The sequence below is a fragment of the Rhinolophus ferrumequinum genome, chromosome 18 (genome assembly GCF_004115265.2).
Source record: "Rhinolophus ferrumequinum isolate MPI-CBG mRhiFer1 chromosome 18, mRhiFer1_v1.p, whole genome shotgun sequence".
NCBI lineage: Eukaryota > Metazoa > Chordata > Mammalia > Chiroptera > Rhinolophidae > Rhinolophus > Rhinolophus ferrumequinum.
In genome coordinates this window covers 59,014,272-59,034,646 of record NC_046301.1, presented here as the reverse complement: position 1 = coordinate 59,034,646, position 20,375 = coordinate 59,014,272, and the positions used below count along the sequence as shown (strand labels likewise).

At 52.0% G+C, this 20,375-nt stretch overlaps 1 protein-coding gene and 1 long non-coding RNA gene across 2 annotated transcripts; one reads left to right on the top strand and one right to left on the bottom strand.

Moving 5' to 3' along the window:
* The first annotated feature begins 433 nt into the window (after positions 1 to 433).
* On the top strand, positions 434 to 5,362 carry LOC117037588 (uncharacterized). The gene is made up of 3 exons (XR_004425552.1): positions 434 to 2,104; positions 2,525 to 2,608; positions 5,284 to 5,362. It is a non-coding gene; the product is annotated as an uncharacterized LOC117037588 (long non-coding RNA).
* A 1,419-nt stretch (positions 5,363 to 6,781) lies between these two features.
* TICAM1 (TIR domain containing adaptor molecule 1) lies at positions 6,782 to 14,693 on the bottom strand. The gene is made up of 2 exons (XM_033133736.1): positions 14,157 to 14,693; positions 6,782 to 9,240 (listed from the first exon to the last, which is right to left on the bottom strand). The coding sequence occupies exon 2, from the start codon at positions 9,095 to 9,097 to the stop codon at positions 7,034 to 7,036; it is 2,064 nt and encodes a 687-aa protein (XP_032989627.1). The 5' UTR covers positions 9,098 to 9,240; positions 14,157 to 14,693; the 3' UTR covers positions 6,782 to 7,033.
* Positions 14,694 to 20,375: the final 5,682 nt, after the last annotated feature.

The following is a 20,375-nucleotide window of genomic DNA, read 5'->3' as shown; positions in this document are numbered from 1 at the left end:
AGCCAACTAGCCACCCTGGGTTTTATCCTTAGGGAGATGGGCAGCTGTGGCAGTTTCAAGCCAAGAAGAGGAGTGACCTGATTTAAGCTTTGAGGTCAACCTGGCTGAGGCTGGAGGAAGGGATTAGAGGGGTGAATCTGGAGACCGAGGGGGGAGGGGGCGGGGACAGGCTGTGCAGGTGAGCGCTGGAGGGGAGGGGGCACAGGTGGAGAAGCAGACATTCCGGATCGACTTTGGAGTTGGGCTGGCAAGAGCTGTTGATCTGGGTTGGGGAGTGGGGACCGAGAGCAGGTTTGGAGCCAGAGTCCGTCCGTAGGTGGGTGGATGGTGAGGCCGTTTAATAGGCTGGAGAGAAATGGAGCCGAGTTGTGGACTCGAGGGGGCCCGGGGGCCTCATTCACGACTGTATACACGGTGCCCAGGAAAATGCCCAGGAAAATGCGTGGCTCGTAGTAGGCGCTCAATTAGTATTTGTTGACTCTCAGTCCCGGGGAAGGTAAGCCTTTGAGTTGCCGAAGCAGCTTAGCATTGACTTCCAAAGGACCTCCAATTCAGACGGCACTCGGGGCTGGCAGGTAACAGGCAGGTGGGCATCTGTGACCAAGCTTCAGTCGAAGATCACAAAACGAGAAAATATTTTGAACTGAGCATGCAACAACGTATGAAAATGTGTAGAATGCAGGTAAAGCAGTGCTCGAGAGAAATGCACAGCTTTCAACATTTAGAAGAGAAAAAATAGAGAATTGATCTACAGCAGGAGTCTGCAAATGACGGCCTGTGTGCCAAACCCAGCTTCGTTTTTGTATTTATTTACCAAAATATTGTCTTACTAAAACAGAAAGCTGTTCTTTTAAATAGAATGAAACACAGTTTGGGGGTGGGGGGGTGTCTGGATTCAGTCCTCAGGCCACCAACTGGCCATCAATCTCTGATTTAGTCCAGTTTCCTCTTTCAGAGAACAAACATGTTCATTGGGTAGTGCAGAGCAGTGGTTAGGGCCCAGGCCACCTGACTTTGGGAACAATACTTCCCCTCCGTAAAGTAAGCCTCAGTCTCCTCATCTGTAAAATAGGGTAACGGCACCGGCTGTTTCAGCATCGTATGGTTTAGATGAGTTGACCCATGCAAACGTCCTAGCACATAGTAGACCACCTAGTCTCTATGCCCATTTGTACGTAGAAAACATGGACGAACTAAAATGTTTAAATAACCATGTATTTATTTGAATGTGTTCTAAAAAACAAAGTGTAGCTAGCTCACCCCAACATGTGAGTTCACAGGTGTTAATACTGCAAATGCTCCAAGTTTAAAAATAAAGACGAGTTCATATTTTATACACTTTTTTTCCCACTGTGATAAGATTCACCATTGTAAAGTGTACAGTCAGTGGCTTTTAGTACAGTTGCAATGTCTATTGTGTAACCATCACCGCTATCTAATTCCAGGAGGGGAAAAAAAGTTAGTTTTAAAGCCTGCTTAAAAAAATTATCAAGTGACTCAAGGAATAGAGATTATTACGAGGGCAGATGGCCGGCAAAGATCATGAGGATGGTAGCCAGGTAAGCACAGTTTGGGAATTGGTGGGAGGATGCCACAGAGCGACACAACCCCGTGTGCTAAAAGGGGACTCAGACCCAGCAAAAGGTAGGGTCTGGCACACCACAGCCCCTCCCGCCTCCAGCCTGACGGCCTCCAGCGCCTGGGTGCCATCAGAGAAGGGCGACGGGGTTTACAGGATGGGGATGAGCACAGAGCCGGGTGAGGGGTCAGAGGGACCCCAGGTGAGCCTTGGGGAAGAGAGAAGATTGGGCCAGGCCCCCCTGAGGGGGTTCAAGCAGCTCCTTTTCTTGGGAAGAAAAGTTGTGTGTGTTTTTTTTAATTTCCCTTGGAAATTGGAAACCCGGGGCGCCTCCCAGGGCTATAAAAAGGCTGTGTCCACTGACCAGGTTAAAAATAAAAGATCCCCACCCAGGGGCACTCTGTATGGGCGGAGGTGCTATGTAGGCTGGGCAGCAGCGGTAGAATTTGTTTTGTGACCTACGACATGCGTCTGCCTTCTCAGTTAATGGGGAGATTTATGTGGCCGCTATTATTTATGGAGGCTGTAAGTGGGGAGAGAGGGTTTGTTGGCATGGCTTGGAACTTGGCACTCTGGGGGTCCCTGTCCCAGGGGCTCTCTCGGCAGGGGGAGAGGCTGGAAGCACTGTCCAGCAGCGCCCCCTGGTGGCGCTGAATGCTCATCGCAGCACCAGGGTCTCCACAAATAAAAGAAATCTTGTTCTCCAGGCCGGGGGGACACCGGTCAACCGCACCGGCTGCTCTCCGTCCTTCGGGGACGCCCAGCTTCCTCCTACCACGGGGTCTTTGCCTGGGCCGTACCTTCCACCTGGAGGACCCTTTCCTCCCTGGAGTGCCCCCTCCAGGAAGCCTCCTTGATACCACCCCCAGCACCCTCTGCTTCCCCCATCACACCTGGGACCACCCAGATTTTAACCACCTAGTCTTGTGTCTGTCTCCACCACAGAGCTGTGAGCCCCAGGAGGGCAGGAACAGAGTCTGCTTTAGTCAACACTGTGTCCCCCAAATCTGAAACCATCCCTTGCACACAGTAAGTGCTCAATATATACTGTTCAATGGATGGATGGATGGATGTTGGAATGAATGAACTGCCTGCCAACACGCAGGAAGGGAATATGGCATCAAGGGGCTGTTTTACAGATAAAAACAGACTTAAGCAGTAATTCGAACTCATTTATTGAGTGCCTGCTATGTGCTAGGCACTGGGAACCAGCAGTTAAGTCAATAGTCAAAATGCACATTCTCATGCAGAGGGTGGATGACAATGTACACAATGAATAAGTGACTTATTTTGTCCAAAAATCCTTAGTGTTATGGAAAAATAGAGCAGAGTTGGGGTGATCTGGTGGGTGTGTTGTAAATGAATTTTAAAAGGGATGTTCAGAGAAGCCCCCATTGAGAGGATGACATTTAAGCAAAGATCTCGAAAAGGGAGCTATGTAGGTGTCTGGCGGAAGGGCATTCCGAGCAGAGGGAACAGCCTGTGCAAAGGCCCTGGGGCACAAGCAGGCCTGGTGTGTTGGAGGATCAGAGAGAAGGCCCGTGTGGCTGGAGCAGAATGAATGAAGGGGGAGAGAGGGAGGAGGAGAGGGTAAGGAAAGGACATGTAAGTTGTGAGGAGGACTTGGGCTTTTATCCCGAGGGAGGTGGGAGCCCTGGAGGGCTGTAGGCAGAAGGAGGGGCAGGACCTGATTTGGGTGCTCACATGCACCCTCTGGCTACTGCAGGAGGAACACTGTGGGGGTCGGGGGCAGGGACGGGATACAAATCAGTCCCACTAGGGTCTCTGGGGAGGAGAATTGGGTGACTGGGGACTGGGAAGGGAGGGCAACTTTACCCCAGTTCCTCTTTGGTTACATTTGAATTTTGAACCATGGAAATGTATTCCCTGTTGAACAGAAAATAATTTTAAATAGGCATCTATCAATTGTGTGGTTGTGTGCAGTGCCACATTGGCTGTCGGGGAGGATGGGAGGTGGGGGAAGGTATCACCTCCTCCGTGTCTCGCCAGGCCGTGCGACAACCAGATTGCGCTAGAGATGTAGATTTGTGAGATTCAAACGCAGCCCCCACTACGCACCGCGGACCGGTTCTGCCCAAGCCAGGCCGCGGCCGCAGCCACAGCTGCACACGTGCTATGTGACATGGGACAAAGCCGTATCCTCTCTGAGCCCAGAGGGTGGGAGACCATTTGTAAAATAACTATCTCAGAAAGCAGGAACACAGCTATTGACCTCCGAAAAGAAATCATCTGTTATTTATTCACATTTCACAGTTTATCTTTAAGCTGTTTGACCCAGAGGGGACGTGAGACTTCCCCAGGAAACACCCAGGCCCACGTGGGCACGTGGCGCGAGCTGGCTTCGGAGCTGGTTGTGGCCACCAGGGGGCGCTGGGGCAACAGGAATTGTGGCTGAGCCCCCAACTCTAGGAAATTGTCCCCCGCCCGGGATGCAGTTGTCCTATCCTATGCAGTCTCTTCTGCAGGCTTTTGCCATGCTCTGACCACCTCCAGGAACACTTTTCACAGCCTGTGGCTCGTTGCTCAGGTCTCAGCTTACTTCCTCCTTGCAGAAGCGTCTCAAACCCCCGCAGGCTGGCCAAGCATCTCCTTTGGGCTTCAGCAGTCTCCTCCACTTCTCCATCATAGCCCTGGTCACCTCATTACTGTCCCTGTCTCTGGCATTGGACCATGCACTTCGAGAGGACAGAATGGGGTTGTCCTGGGTCCCCTCCGGGGGTGCCATTCGGTCATCACGGTGTCTACAGGGCCTGTACACAGTAGCAGCTCAGTAAATGTGGGTTGGGTACGTGGATGGATGCATCCACATTCTTCACAGTCACTGCCCAGCGAACTCCATGGGGGCAGGGAACAGGTCTGTGTCTCCAGAGCCCGCCACAGGCCCGCATACAGCAGGTGCGCAGTAATTGTCTATCAAAAAGATTAAATTACCAAGCACTTACTGTGTGCTATGCCCAGGACAAGCTTCTGAAAACACCACAGTGACCAAGACAGATCTGCCCAACCCTCGCAGGGTGGGCAGGGTGTGGTGGAGAAACCAGGAATTAACAAATAATGAAACGAACAAGAATAGGTCAAAGAATTTAAAACTCGAGGCAATGAATTAACAGGTTGCTCAGTCCCCACATGGGCTAGAATCCAGTATAGCGAAGCCTGGCTCCTTCTCCTGCCCCTGAGGGCTACTTGCATGCTGTGTGATCCTGGCTAAATACTTCACCTCTCTGGGCCTCAGTTTTCTCATCTGTAAACTGAGGACAATGATAGTCTCCAGCTCCTGGGGCTGTTGGGAGGATGACATAAACTAGTCTGTCCTAGTCCCCTAGCTCCCACCCAAACCCTAGTCTGTCTTCCCCACATCAGCCACCAGCAGGCGCCCGTGAGCACCTGAGTCAGGTCACATCCCTTTTCTGCCTTCAGCCAGCCCTGCAGGGCTCCCATCTTGGGTGGGTGAGTGGGGAAGCCCAAGTCCTCCATGTGGCCCACAAGGCCTGTCCCCTGCCCTGTGCCCTCCCTGCCCTCAAGTCCTCCCTCACTCCCTTCCAGCTGCATGGGAGGAGCTGTTCCTCCAATAGGCTAAACATGATCTTACCCCAAGACCTTTACACTGGCTGTTCCCCTGCCCAGATCATCCCCACCCCACCCCACCCAATTCTTTCCATAGCCAGCTCCTTCTCTTCTTCCAGGTCTTGGCTCCAACACCACCTGCTCAGAGAGGCCCTCCTTGGCACCTAGGCCAAAGTTCTCCCTGCTGAGACACTCCCATCACCTCGCCCTGTTGATTTCTTCCAAAGTCTCTTCACTTTCTGAAATTATCTTGCTTCCTCATTTGATGACTCACTGCTCCCTCTCCTCACCTCCAACTGCAAAGAAAGTAAGGGCTAATCACAACAACCCCTACTGTACCCCAGTGCCTGGGAAAATCCTAGCACACAGCCAGGATTCAATAAATGTTGGTCAGTGAGCAAATGGCCTGTTTACTGCCACCGTCCAGTTATTTGAGGCTGGCTCTTGTCGCTGAAATCCTCTGTGTCTAGGACCCTACCCTACCCCACCCTATCCCGGAATCTAATCTCAGGCTTCACTTCAGCATGGCTGGAACCTAATCTCAGGCTTTCCTCCCCAGGTTTCACTTCATTGTAACTGGGAGGCTGGGAGCAGAGCCTTGACAAAATCTGAGTCAGCCACTAAAATAGCAAGTGGTGAGTGATCGCCTGGGTGACTCATACCAGGCCCGCCCTTTGGGCAGCCGGCACCGGAGGAAAGGGCATGCAAAGTCAGTGTTCAAGTCGGGCAGTTCGTTGGAGGGGGCCTACAGCTATTTGGCTTGGCCTGCTCAAATTCACCCTTTTTGGGCCTTCTGTCATTTCCTCCCTTGGAAGTTTGGCTTCTTCAATTGTAATCTCCCACTTCCGATCCCTGTGACTTTCAGGACCATTAGTCACCTCTTTGGGCCTCAGTTTTCCCCATCTATACAATGGGTCCAACCATAGAAGCTTCTACCTGGAGGGGGGACACATTTTGGGAAATTAAAATATGTTTAGATATTTAAAGCCTCCAGAATTGATAAGTGGTGTGAGTGCTCAACAAACATTAATTCTATTCTTCTACTCAAAAAAAAGATGAATCCCCTCCCTGCTGGGCATACTCAGTTAATGAGCTCTTACACTGCCCCTGGTGTTTCAGTGTTATCCTGTAAGATCTGCTGGTGACCTTGAAACACTGGAATCATAAACCCTCTGCTCAGATGAGAAAGCAGAGGCTCAGAGAGGTGAAGACACTTGACCCAAATCTCATAGTGGGATCTGAGCCCAGCCTTGGTGGGGACATCAAGGCAGACCCGCCCCACCATCCCCCCACCCCCCGTGTGTTTTCTCTCCACTTTCTCTGGTATCAGAACCACTCTCAGCAAAGCACATGGCCCATTAGAAGACTACATTTCCCAGTTTCCCTTGCGGCTGGAGAGGAGCTATGTGACTCTGTCCTGGCCAATGAATGAGTACAACTTCTGGTTCATGCTATTCAAGGGGAGACGAGAGCTTGTCCCTTCCAGGTCCCTTTCTGGGAATAGCAGCCACATTTTTATCTTAACAAATTGCTAAGCAGAGGTCTCTGAGAGGAGAATGGCATTAGAGAAGCATTCAATAAATATTTATTATAATTAAAATACCGTCCTAATATCCCCCAGCCCATTCCCCACCACCACCATCCAGGGAGAAAGAGATTGTAAACACCACGTCCAATTCCGGCCTCGCCGAGGACTGGACAGTCATCGGGGCCCATTTTGCATGATTTCCTAAGACACGAAGGTGTCCCCAGCTATGCCCTGAAAATAACAGGTGACCCCATGTTCTAGTGCTTCCCTTGGGGATGGGGGCTCTCCAAGGCCCAGACCAAGGGGGTCTGAGGTCAAGGTCATCAGGCTGCATCATTTGGTCATTCTGTTTCCTGTGTCTTGTCCTCAGGCACCTGGGTCCCTCTCTGGTTCCACATATGGTTGTTGAGCCCCAGCTGCACCATTTGTGCATGGTGGATAATGAGGGGCTGCAGCCCAGGGCTCTGAGGGGTCACAGGTGAGACCTGCGGGAAGGCCGATGGCTGCGGGAAGGCCGATGGCTGCGGGAAGGCCAGTGGGTGGCTGCCAGCCAGCCATGGAGGCAGGTGTGGTGGCTGATGGCCAGGCCAGGTAGGAAAGGGTGGCTGGGCTCTCGGGGGCCCTTGGTCCCCATAAGGCACTTGAGCCCCAAGTGTCATGTGGCTCCTGAAAGCTGCCTGGAGGTTCTCCATCTGCTCCTGCCAGGACAAGCAGCTCTGGACGTAGGCTGAGTACGCGGCACTCCACGCGGCTGCCTGCTGCCGCTCAGCCTCCAGCTGTTGGCGCTGGTCCCGAAGGGCCCGAGCATCCTGTTCCTTCCTCCAGTTGGCCTTGTAGGCCCGCAGCGTCCGGGGCTTGAAAGTGTTGGCCACCTTCCTGGCGAAGATCGGGGAGTGCTCGTCCAGCCACACCAGGCTGCTCAGCAGGCTGGACGCGTCGGGGCTGAGCTGAGCCAGCGAACTCTCCAGGGGCAGGAAAGGGACCACGCAGTCTTGCCGTCCGTGCTGCGTGAGGCTGTGCATCAGCGACTGGTTCACTTGGTGCAGGCTCAGGCGACAGTCAAAGTTGGCCGTGAGCAGCAGGATGGTGAAGGCCGAGTGATCTATGGCATCTTGCAGGCAGCGCAGCTCGCCACGCCCGGGCACCTGGAAATCCTCGCAGAAGGTGGCCCCGTCGGGCACTCCCAGGGCTTCGAGCTTCTCCCGGACACGCAGGGCAATATGCTCGTCCTCCTTAGCGTGCAGCACCACAAAGTTATAGAAGTTCTGCTCCGATGAGTCTGACGTGGGAGCAGGGGGACACGGGCTCGAGGAGGCTGGGGGAGCCGAAGACGGGGGCGGTGGAGAAGGACTGGTAGGGCACGTCTTCGGGGCCGAGGGAGTCGGCGGGCAGGGCTGGGCTGTCGAGGAAGTGATGTCTTCCATGGGAGGTTGTAGTGGCATCTGGTCCTTGACAGGGCAGGGACTTCTGGAGGGCGAGGGTAGAGATCTGGGGGCTGGTGACACTTCTGTGCATTCTACTGGGTAGTGGGTGCTGGTGTCTGGAGCTTCTGACAGGCCAGCAGGGCTTGCATCTAGGGCCACCTCAGGAAGCCTGGGGCCCGGGCTGTTTGGTGGCACTGGGGTGTCAGCCATCTCCCCCGATGGGGGCCAGCTCATCTCCTCGGGCTCCTGGCCGCCTGTGGGGACAGGCTCAGGCACTGGGCTGGCCGGGGGCTCATCACACAGCCTGCTGGGCCCATGGGAGCTGCGTTGCGCGCTGAGGAGGGCCACGGTGGGCGACTGGCTAATTTCCAAGTTGCTGGCCAGGGAAGCTGGGCTGCCGGTGGATCTCAGGGAGCACCCTCTGCTCCAGCCCAACGGGGCCTCAATGGGCTGAGAAAGGCTGTGGGTCCCAGAGGGGGCCGGGAGGCAGCCCAGATCAGAGTGGAGGGGCTGGAAGGCCCCTGGGTCGCCAACGATGTCCCACCCGCACCGGTCCCTGGCCTCCTCTTGGAGCTCCCCAAGCTGGGGGTCCTCCCTCGAGCTGAAAGCCTGGAGGGCTGCCCGGTAGGCCACGTCCCGCATTGGGACGGGGCACAGCTTCTCCTCGGCAAGCAGGTGGTACACCCGGGCAACAGTCCAGGACACATCTGGGGTCTCCTCCGGGGCATTGGCACTGCTGTCCATGCCGGCCCACTGGCGGGCCACAAGCCGGGCCACTGCATCTGCCTTCAGGGCCTCCAGGGAGATCCTGGCCTCGGTCTCCTGACCCAGCGTCAGAAGCACCATGACATGTAGGAGGTCTGCGCCCTGGCAGCCCAGGCGCAGGGTCTTCAGCTTGTGCTTAAGATACAGGAGCTTGTCCTGGCCAGCTGCACCTAGGATGTCAAAGGCGCTGGAGAGAGACGGGCCCGTGCAGGCCATGGGCACAGGTGGGTGTGGCCTCCGACGGAGGCGGGATAAGCGCTGGCTGGTGGAGGCATGTTCCACACCAGCTGCCTTCCTGCACACGTGGTGTCCCCTACCCACTCACTGCCCCGGGTCTCATGGGGACTACCGGAGCAGACCTGCGGAAAGCAAGAACACACCATTACCACCGGAAAGGGGGCAGCCCTGGGAGGCATCCCAGACACCCCCACCTGCCTGCCTTCTAAGGTCACCATGACCTATCATACAAGAGGGACCTTAGACAAGATGTGTCACCTCCCCCGACCTCTGTTTCCTCCTCTGCACGAGGACAGCAGCCAACACTTGTTTGCCTGGTGTCACCCAGGAGATGACACCATTTGCAGACAAAGAAAGTGAATCAGAAAGGTGAGGTTACTTTTGCCCAAAGTCACACAACCAATGAGTGACTGAGTTGGGATTTGAACCCAAGCAGTCTGGTGCCAGAGGTTGTGTGCCTCACCACAAGACTACACTGCCTTTTAGGATAATAGTAAGCCCACTTTCGGGATTGTTTCAGGGGACTGCGTTGTGTTCACGTATGGAAAGTTCTGAGTCCATTGACTGGAAGTCAGTAGGTGCTCAATACATGTTTGAAAGGGAAGTAGTGAGCCTCCTAGATGACCCAATGACCCCCACACCCCGGCATTCAGCCTCGGGGAGTTCTTCCAACATTGTGCCAGAGTTGACCTCAGTGAGTGACAGAATATAGCAGAAGTGATGGGTGTCACTCGTGATATTAGGTTATGAAACACACTGGCTGTTCCACTCTAGTACCCTCCCGTGGTGAGACCTTATAGCCTAGAGCAGTGCTTCTCAACTGGGAACAACTCTGTCCCCCCAGGGAACACTGGGTAATATCGCGGGACATTTTTGGTTGTCGTGACTGCAGGGAAAGGAGCCTCTGGCATTCAGTGGGTGGGGCCAGGGATGCTGCCCAACACGCCACAGTGCCCCCCCAGACCATGATCCCGCCCCAAATGTTGCTGGTGCTGAGGTTGAGGGACCCCGGTCTAGACCAAGAGTTGATTCGCTGATCCACCCCCCTTTGCTGATAAATCACAGACTTCATTGTATAAATGATTCAGGATTTTTAACAATTTCATTTTGAGCAGAAGTCAGGTGGTCCCCTGGAGCTCCAGGTCCAAGGTCGGTGATTCCAGGAAAGTCAGACACAGGGCAGAGAGAGCATTGGGGGTGGGGGGGCTGGTGTTAAGCAAGGGGGAGTGACTGAGCAGACGACAGGAGTGGGAACATGTGGCGCAGGGGGGCAGGGGGTGTGTGCGGAAGGATGTAAGGTCAGTGGTTGTCTGGCTGTTTCAAAAATGGAAGCAGCCTGACATGATGAAAGAGGGCAGAGACCCAGACGATGGAGCTGACTTCCTAGTGCAGGGCACAGACAACAACAAATAAATGAGTGAAACGTAACGGGGAGAAGCAGGGTCATGAACACCCAGAATCGGGGGTGAGTGTTTGCAGTTTTAAACACCGTGCGTGGTTGAGGAAGGCCTCAATGAGAAGAGAGATTGCAACAAGACATAGCAATGGGGAGAGAGTGACCCATGGGGTCATCTGAGGGAAGAGAGATCCAGGCAGAGGGAACGGCCCACGCAAAAGTCCTGGGGCCAGGTGTGTTGGAGGAGAAGCAAGAGGCCCGTGTGGCTGGAGCAGAGCGAATGAGGGGGAGAGAGGGAAGAGAGAAGGGCAGTGAGAGGAGGGGGACAGGTAGTGCAGGGCCACGTGGGCCTCGGGGGGACTTGGGCTTTTACCCCAAGTGAGGGAGGGGCCTCAAAAACAAAATCACCTTGGACCTCTCCGAATGCAGTGGTCTTTACTTGTGGGTGTTGCTGTGAGACAAAATCGGCTCAGCAGAACCATATTTGCTAATATGTGAAGAGAAGCCAGAGATACAGATTTTCAGGAAGTTGCTATGTTTTGCCAAGTTGGCAATCAACTGAAGTACTTTTAAGAGACCTTAAGACCTTATGAGCTTAAAAACAAAAGAAGTGCCACCCATGGAGGAAAACCTCTAAACCTTGTTACATAATAAATGCATGAAGTGTGTGAGGAAAAGGAAAGGATTTATACATAGTATTCATTCAAGAAGTAATTTTTCAGCTCTGTCATGTAATGGGCACCATTGAACACACCAGGACAGAAAGAAGAAAAACACTAATAGATTCTTCCCTCTTGGAGCTGACAGTGTAGAGGGTATGACATATATATTATATGTAATATGTTATACATAATTCAGAGGAAACAGCATGTGCAAAAGCCCTGAGGCAGGACCGTTCCTGGTGTGCTGGAGGAACAGAAAGGAGCTACCTTGTGGCTGGAGCAGAGGGAGCGACTGGGAGAGAGGGAAGAGGGGAGGGCAGGGAGGTGACTGAGCAGGTTGTGCAGGGCTTTGTGGGTTGTAGAGAGGATTTGGGCTGCTACCCAGAGGGAGGAGGGAGCCCTGGAGGCCTGTGGGCAGGGGAGGGGCGGGACCTGACTCGGGCTCACAGGCCAGAGAGACTACTGCAGGGAGTATAGACTGTTGAGGGCAAGGACTGGAGCACGGGTGCTGGGGACCAAGGTGGAGGTGACCCTGGTTCAGGCAATGGTGGGGGCTGGACCAGGTGGTGATCTCAAAGGATGGAAATGGTTGGGTTTGTGGATAATTTGGAGACAAAGGGAGCAGGAGAAGGCAAGGAGGACACTTGGGCTTTTGGCATGAATGCCTGAGACTGGGATGGTATGGGAGGAGCTGGTTTGGGGTGGGGAGGGAATAATCAAGGGTGGTTTTAGGCATGATTCCTTTGATTAAGTCTTCCCTGTGCTCCCCTCACCTCCCTGCCCTCACCTCCTGCCATTTCCCCCTCATTCCCTCTGATCCAGCCACAGTTCCTTAAACATCGCTTTTCTAGATACACACTCTGTGCTGGATCCTGCCTCAGGGCCTTTGCACCAGCTGTTCCCTCAGCCTAAAACACCCCCAGATATGCAAACAGCTGGCTCCTCCACCTGCGGCTCTCAGCTCAAATGTCACCTCCTCTCACCACCTCAGGTCAGACCTTGGCTACCCTGCTTAACACTGAACTCTATTCCCCTACACTTCCTGCTTTTTCTTCTTTGAAATTCTTGCCACCTGACACTATCAATTTTATTTGCTTATTTAGTTGAATATGCATCATTTCCTACTGGAGTAAACACCATTAAAACAGGGCTTTTCGTCTGTTGTTCACAGCTGTATCTCTGGTGACTGGTACACAGTAGGTATTTAATAAATACTTATTGACTGACTACATGAACGCTTGGACAGAACAACACCTGGCACACAGTAAGTGCTCAAAGAATGTTTCCTGCTTGAATCCTCTCTCCCCAGCAAGACAATAAGGCTCATCTGCTCCCACCAGGACTGACACAAAGGAGAGCGCAATTCCCTCCTTCTGGCTAATAAAGAAATGTTACTTGGAATAGTATTCTGCTGAAAGAAAAGATGAAGTAGTGTCATTTGCGACAACATGGGTGGTCTTGAGATTATTATGCTAAGCAAAATAAGTCAGAAAAAGTCGAGAACCATATGATTTCACTGGTATATGGGATATAAAACTGAAAACAACAAAGGAACAAGACAAACAAAGGAAGAAACAAAAACTCATAGACGCAGACAATAGTGTAGCGGTTACCAGAGGGGAAGGGGAAGAGGGGTGGTAGATGAGGGTAAACAGGGTCAAATATATGATGGAAGAAGTGACTCTGGATGGTGAACACACAATGTGATATATAGATGATGTATTACAGAATTTTACACCTGAAACTCATGTAACTTTACTAACCATTGTCACCCCAATAAACTAATTAAAAAAAAAAAAAAAAAGAAATGTTACAACAGGACCTGGAAAGCAAACACAGCCAGACTGCCTCTGAAAAATGTATAGGAAACTGAAGGGGCATTTATTCAACAAGTATTTATTGAGCACCTACTATGTGCAGGCCTCCTCTCAAGCCTGGATCTAAGGAATCGTCCCTCCAAGCCAGTGGGGAAGGTACTGGATACCTGGCCCCTGCATTTTGCACACATTGCTGGAACCGTTCACAAGTTTTGCTTATTGTCTTGAATGGGGGCTCCATTGAAGGCATGGTCCCTACTGTATGCCCAGCATACTGAACAGGGTCTCCTGGCATACAACAGGTGCTCTATAAAAGTTTGTTGAAGAATGAATGAATGCCCCTTAAACAGAAAGGGAAACAGAGGCTCAGGCAGTTTCGGTAGCCTGCTGCACCCACACCCCAGACCTCCAGCCTGCCTGAGGCACACTGTGGTGCCCCCTCCCCTAAGCCCTTGCCTTAACCACAGGGAGAGGGTAGAAATGGGCAGAGGTGGGAAGGGTGCACCCTGCTGATCTCCTGGAGCCACCTGGGCTCTGAGTGGTGCCAGTGCCAGTACTGCGCAGCTCCTGGTGCCAACCCCATACTCCACGGAAAGGGATGGGGGTGGGGCACTGGCGATTCCCGGAGGCCTCCGATCTCAGCCGATCCCAGCTGGACAGACTGACGGAAGTGCGCTCCTACCTTGGGAGAGGTTCCCAGGGGCCTTTGGGAAAGGTGGGAATTCCGGGCGGGAAGGGGTTGAGGGGAGGGGCAACGGGGCGGCGCTCCTGGGGCACAGAAAGCTCCCAGATTTGGGAAGGAATCAGAAACATGAGGGAGAAATACGGGGCGCGGGGCTGGGGAGAAATTGGGGAGGTTAGGGGAGATCTGGGGGATTGGGAAGGAATACGGAATGTTGAAGCGGAATTTGGGGTGCAGGAAAGCAATGCAAGGTATGGGAGGTAAAGGGGGTGGGGTGTTGGGAAGACCTGGGTCACCGGGGAGGGGAGCTGGAGCCCTGAGAGGGGCACCAAAAACGCGGCGCACGGACGCCACAAGCCGTGGCGGCCGAGGCAGCTGGCCTGGAACCCTGGCGAGGAGTCGCGGGCGCCCGGCTACCTGCAGGCGCCCCGGCCACCCCCCGCGCCCCTCCTCAGCCGGCCCTGGACGCTTCCACAGTTACCTGGACTCCGAGGTTGGCCCCCCGAATCTCTCGCTTCCTCGGGTCCGGGATTTGTGGCCAGATGGCCTAGCGGCGGTGCCCGCAGAGACCCAGCGCGGAAGGCGCGTGAGCGGACCCGCCCCCGGGGCCTCTGCCTGCCTCTTCCGCGGCCTGGCGGGGAGGAGAGAAGGGGGGTGAGGTCACGCTTTCCCAGCGGAACCGGGAAAGTCCCCGAGACGCCCCCAGCGCCACACTCCTCCGCTCCGCAGGCTGCAAGTGTGGGCACCTCCCGTGCGCGCTCTGGGGACCGCAACAGGGGACAGGAGGGACAAAGCTCTGCCCTTGGGGGAGGAGGGAGTCGGGGGGCACAGTCTAGTGAGAAAGAAACCAATTTAAAATTAGATCATCTCCATTAGTGATCAGTGCTGTTCAGGAACTACAGCAAGGCTGGGATAATGGGGGAAACAACTGAAATTGGGAGGAAGAGGAACCGTCACTACCCAGGGAGAGTTGGGGAAACCCATGCGGTTGGAAGAGGGGCAGCAAGATGGCATATCTTGAAGCTGCAAACACGACGTTTTAGAATTCAGAGGGGTCCTAACCTTTTGGGGGTCCTGGACCCAGAGTGGACATATCCATGGGGCATAGTTAAGACACTACCCAGCGCCCGTTATATTTTCAGGGGCCCACGAAAATGTTCCATATCTTTTAAAATCAGAAAAAGAAAAATGAGTAGAATCCAGCCGGGATGATGTTCGTCTTTATAACAATGCAGTTGTAAATGTAATTTTTATTTATTTTTTAATGGAGGAAGGGGCCTATGAAATTATGAATGCCTTTGGGCCCCTTTGTCAACCTGGAGAATCAAGGAGCCTTTTCTCAAAAGACCACTTGTAGATAGATGAATAAAACAAAATACAAGGAGGTTACAAGGATATGTTGAAATGCATTTATTAAAATATATTATTGGGTGAATGAAAAACAAAATGTGGTATATCGAGTCGATAGACTATGTATTGTTCAGCCTTAAAAAGGAAGGAAATTCTGACATCTGCTACCACATAGATGAGCCTGGAGGACATGATAGGGAAATAAGCCAGTCACAAGAAGATAAACACTGTGTGATTCCCCTTGTGTGAGGTCCTCAGAGGAGTCAGATTCATAGAGACAGGAAGTAGAAGGTGGTGCCAGGGGCTGGGGGAGGGGAGGGGAGTGAGTGTTTCATGGGGACAGAGAGTCAGTTTGGGAAGATGGAAAGTTCTGGAGATGGATGGTGGGGACGGCTGGCTGCACAACAATGTGAGTGCACTTAATGCCACTGAGCTGTGCCCCTAAAAATAGTTGAGATGGTAAGTTTTATGTTAAGTATGTTTTACCACAATTTTAAAAACAAAAACAAAAAATATTTGTAAGACAATCACTTTAAAAGTACTCGTGAAATAGGTCTATACTGAAAGAAACAAACACCACCTAGGGATGTACCTTTATCACTATACTAAGTAACAAGAGCTAATAGCTACAGTGGTTTTATAGTCGTGGTGTCAGCTGTATTTCGAGCCATCTGCACCTATGTGATTTGATATGAAAACCTGTGGTTTTCAATTGGGGACAAAGTCACAAGTCCTGCTGTTGCCTTCGTTCATAATTAAGGAAGTGACAAATATCAGTTAGAGTTCGTGAAAGTAAAGATATGCATGTTTTTCCCATCAGTTATTGGACACCCTGAATTCCATCAGCAGGTGCCCCCCGAGGTTCATGGATCAGAGGCCAAAGGTCACTTAAGGTCCGTGGGAGACAGATGCAAACGGAAATTACATGGATGCATCCCCCGCTCCCCTATGGGGCCCTTACTTCCTTAGTGCCTGTCGCTGGTGAGGGAGCAATTGTATTGCGCACCTACTGTGTGCCAGGCATATCTAGGCTCTGGGGATACATCAGGGAGGAAGAAAGTAGTGGTCCCTGCTTTTTCGGCCTCCAGAGCTGGAGGGAGAGAGGGCATTAAACCCACCTTCCCATGCCTCTCTTCCTTCCCTCTGTCCCACCATCACCAATTTTTGGTGCCTGTGCCCACACCAAACTCACCTTGGGGGGTCATCTGATCTATGTCTTAACCTTTCCAGGTAAGTTTGAATGTGTCCATTTTATAGGTGAGTAAATTGAGACTCAGAGGAAGTAACAGGGCTGGAGCATCCCGGCTTCCGGGGGAATCCCTAGGCTGCAGATGGATAAATCTAACCACCTGCAGACAGGTGTGCTTGCCCACCTCCCTTCTTCAATGAAAGAAAGTATTCCAGTTGAGGTCCACGGTCCTATCCAACTTCTCTCTTGCTCCGGAAGGGGGGGGGCCCTCCACTTGGGTGTCCATTCCTTCAGTTCTGCACATGTATACATGCATCCATGAATGTGATGTTTAGTATTCTTCAGTCTGGTTTGGCTTTTTAATTCACATCCATCAGAAGTCAGCAAACATTTTTCTGTAAAGGACCAGACAGTAAATACTGTCGCGTTACTGGCTAGACCATCTATGTTAAACTACTCCACGCTACCATTGTAGCTTGAAAACAGTCACAGGTGATACATCAATAGATGAGGGTGGCTGTGTGTCAATAAAACTTTATTTACAAAACCAGGCAGTGGGCCAGACAGTGGCTGTACTTTACTGACTCTAGACATAGACGGAATCATTTATTCCGTCGTCGCTAACATTTTTCTATTCCAATATATGTAGCCCAACCTTGTTCTTTCTAAGTGTGTTATGGTTTCACTAAGCGTGGTTGTATCACAATTTATATCCCCTGTTATTGGACAGGCTGGTTGCTTCCAGTATTCCCCCAAAACAGTCATCTCTACATTACAAGGCAATGGTTATGAACACAGTGCAGGGGGGAAAGTTTGAGTGCTGGGTTGAAATACTTACTCTGACATTCACTAGCTGTGAGGTGGGGCGAGCCCTGTGAGTTGTGCCTCAGTTTCCTTTTGTAACATGGAGATAATAGCACCTGTTGACAGGGTTTCTGTAGGGAAGCTGTTGAGAAGGGGAACTTCTGGGACTTCTCCTCCCTTGTGAAGATACGTTCTCACTCTTACTAAATACTGCCGATTGTTCTCCAAATCAGTGCTCCCTGTTTGCGCTCCCACCGGAAGTGAAAAGGGCTCATTTCCCCCACCCACAAATGTTACTTCCACTTTGTTAATTTGTGTTTGAAATATAATTCATAGGCACTAAAGTATATAAATCTTAAATGGACAGTTCAGTGGACTTTTGCATATGTACACACTTCTTGTAGCCAACACCCAAATCAAGATATAGGTCATTTTCAGCCCCCAGAATTCCCTGTCGGCCCCTTCTCCATCATTACTCACTGGGCAATGACTATTCATAGTTTCTCTCATCATAGTTTAGTTTCACCTATCTTGAAACTTCATTGAAATGGAACCAGAGTATGGATTCTTTTGTGTCTGGCTTCTTTCACTCAGTATCATATACCTGTGAGTTTCATCCACGTGGTTATGAATATTGGTAATTTATCCTTGTTCCTTGCTGCATTATATTCCACAGTGAATCTGCCCCAATTTGCTTATCTGTTCTCTTCTGAATGCACACTTGGCTTGTGCTCCAGTTGAGGTCATTGCAGCTCTCCAGTGGGTTTGCGGGGTGAACCAAAGTCCTCCTCTCACTCTGTGCCTCAGTTGGGGACAGACATCGTACTGGTCCGTCCCATCACTCCAGCACCAAGCATTTGCTTCCTTGTCACCCAATATTGTCGTTACTATGGAGATGTGCCCACACCCTTAGCCCTAGTATCATGTGTGGCTCAATGATGTTTATAGTTACTGTAGAAAAACACACTGCAGCTTTTAAATACTGGGACAAATATTTATGTCTAAGCAGTAAGATGTAACAGGAATACAGTACAGTGGTCTCACGCAGAGGCTGGCATTTCTCCTTTACTATGTAAAGGATCACATAGTAAAAATTTTAGGCTTTGTGAGCCATGGACTTCACACAAGAGGAGACCCTTCCTCTTCTCACCCCACCCATTAAGATAGAAGGGATTTACCCTGGGCCACTGGCATTCTTCTTTTTACTAAGAAAAGCCTGCACTCTCATCCACCAGAACAGATGAACGTGGACGAGCAGAATGGACGCCGCCCTCTAATTACATCACAATTGACTTCGTGAAATAATGTGGGAAAATGTGTTTAAAACCAGTAAATTAGTGTTTACTTGTTACGCAGCCATCGCTAACTAATACACCGTTTTGCAGAGGGGAGCAATGGTGGGCAGAGCGGGGAAGCCAGCCAGTCAAGCTCCTCCAGCAAGTCGGGGTCATGCAGAGAGACACGAACCCTCACTTGCTTGCCAGGCCCTCGCAGGCTCCGGGCCCAGCCCTCCCGAGTCTGAGGCCCAAGTCCATCTCTTATTGATCGGGAGGCTTTGAGCAAATTATTTGATTTTTTACCTGCCTCAGTTTCCCCATGCATAAGATGGGAAGAGTAGTAGCAGCTACCCCAAAGGGTTGAGAAGAGGATGGGATAACATCCACCAAGTGCTCAGAACAGCACCTGACGCAGAGCACTGCCCAGCGTCATTTGGTACAAAAAGAGATTTGCTCCTCGCCACATCGTCGGCTTCGTTTGGGGAACCTCAGTGATTCATTTAAGCAAAAGGCAGGAAAACAAGTGTTTGGGATGAAACCAGCTAACTCGGTGATTCTTACCTGGAGGTGATTCTGCCCCCAGGGGATACTGGGGACATCTGTGGTTGTCACCACTGGGGAGACGTTCTCCTGGCATTGAGTGGGGGCCAGAGATGCTGCTCAACACCCCACAGTAACCAGGACGGCCCCTCACAGAGAGTGATCTGGCTCCAAATGTCTACTGTGCCGAGGGGACAGACCCTGACAGATCCTAAATACCAGGCTCTTTGAATGTACAATCCCATGCAATCTTTGCACGAGAAATATGCTGAAGCTGGACCTCAGATGACAATACTGAGGGGTAGAGGCAAAGGCCCAGGGTCCCACACCAGAGAGCTGGCCAATAGACCCACGTCCCATCACTGAGCTGGAGTCGTGTTGCCTGGCCAACACCGAGGGAACGTGCAATCAATGGAACAGGCACAGATCTGTGGTATCACGGATGTGGCTGAGTTGGCAGCCCCCTTCCCCGTATGTGCTTCCGTTTCTTCATCTGTAAAGTGGGGATACCCAACCTGCAAGGCTGAGGCACTTAAAAAAGATTACGCGTAAAGCAAGTGGAACGGCCCTGGACCAGACTGGGCACAGTGGGAGGATTCGGCGTCAGCGTCGTAAGTAAAGGTCAGCACAGCAGTGGGAACATAGCCAGTGCCACAGTGGACAGAAATCCAGGAAACCTGGAGCTGAGTTCTGTTCAGGGGACATTTGAACTGCTCACCCCCAGTGTGAGTTCCCTGCAGCTGCTGTTACCGATGACGACAGACTTAGAGGCTGAAAACAACACAAACGCATTATCTCACGGTTCTAGACGTCAGAAGTCTGAAGTGAGTCCTATGGGACGAAAATCAAGGTGTCGGCGGGGCTGGTTCCTTCTGGAACCTTCAGGGGAGAACCTGTTGCCGGCCTTTTCCAGCTTCTAAAGAGGCCTGCATCCTTGGCTCATGGCCTCTCCCTCCAAGTTCAAGGTGAACAGCAGGGCATCCCATCTCCGATTCTGTCCTCACATCTCCGTCTCTGACCCTCCAGCCCCCCTCTTATATAAGGACCCTTGTGATGACATTTAGGCCCCACCTGGATAACAGGATCATGTCCCATCTCCAGATCCTGAATTGAACCCCATCTGCAAGGTCCCCTTCACCATGGAAGGGCCTGGAGATTCGGATGTGGACATTCTTGCGGGTCATCCTGCTCCACTGTTCCCCCACATACCTAGGAAGTTCCACTCTAGGAAAAGCAGGTTTCTTGCTTTGGCCACATATCAATGACAGGACACAGGGGGCAGGACTCCGGCACGCCAAGGTGGGGATGGAAGACCCACATGCCCTGGTCTTCCCCACAAGGTCCAGTACCAAATTCTAGGACTCAAAGCCAAGCAAGTGTGGCCAGACCTTTGCCGACAACCAACGCAGGCCTCACCCGAGGCACTGGGTGCCAAACTTCAAGTTCAGTAGCAGGTCCAGCCCTGTCTCCTTCATACCCTGGTGAGCAAAGCAAGGATGGAGCCGAGAAGGCCATACAGAGACCCCTCAGGGGCTCAGCT

Bases quoted from the DNA above. Each gene is read 5' to 3' on its own strand.
- TICAM1 (XM_033133736.1), bottom strand. From the start codon at position 9,097: ATGGCCTGCACGGGCCCGTCTCTCTCCAGCGCCTTTGACATCCTAGGT.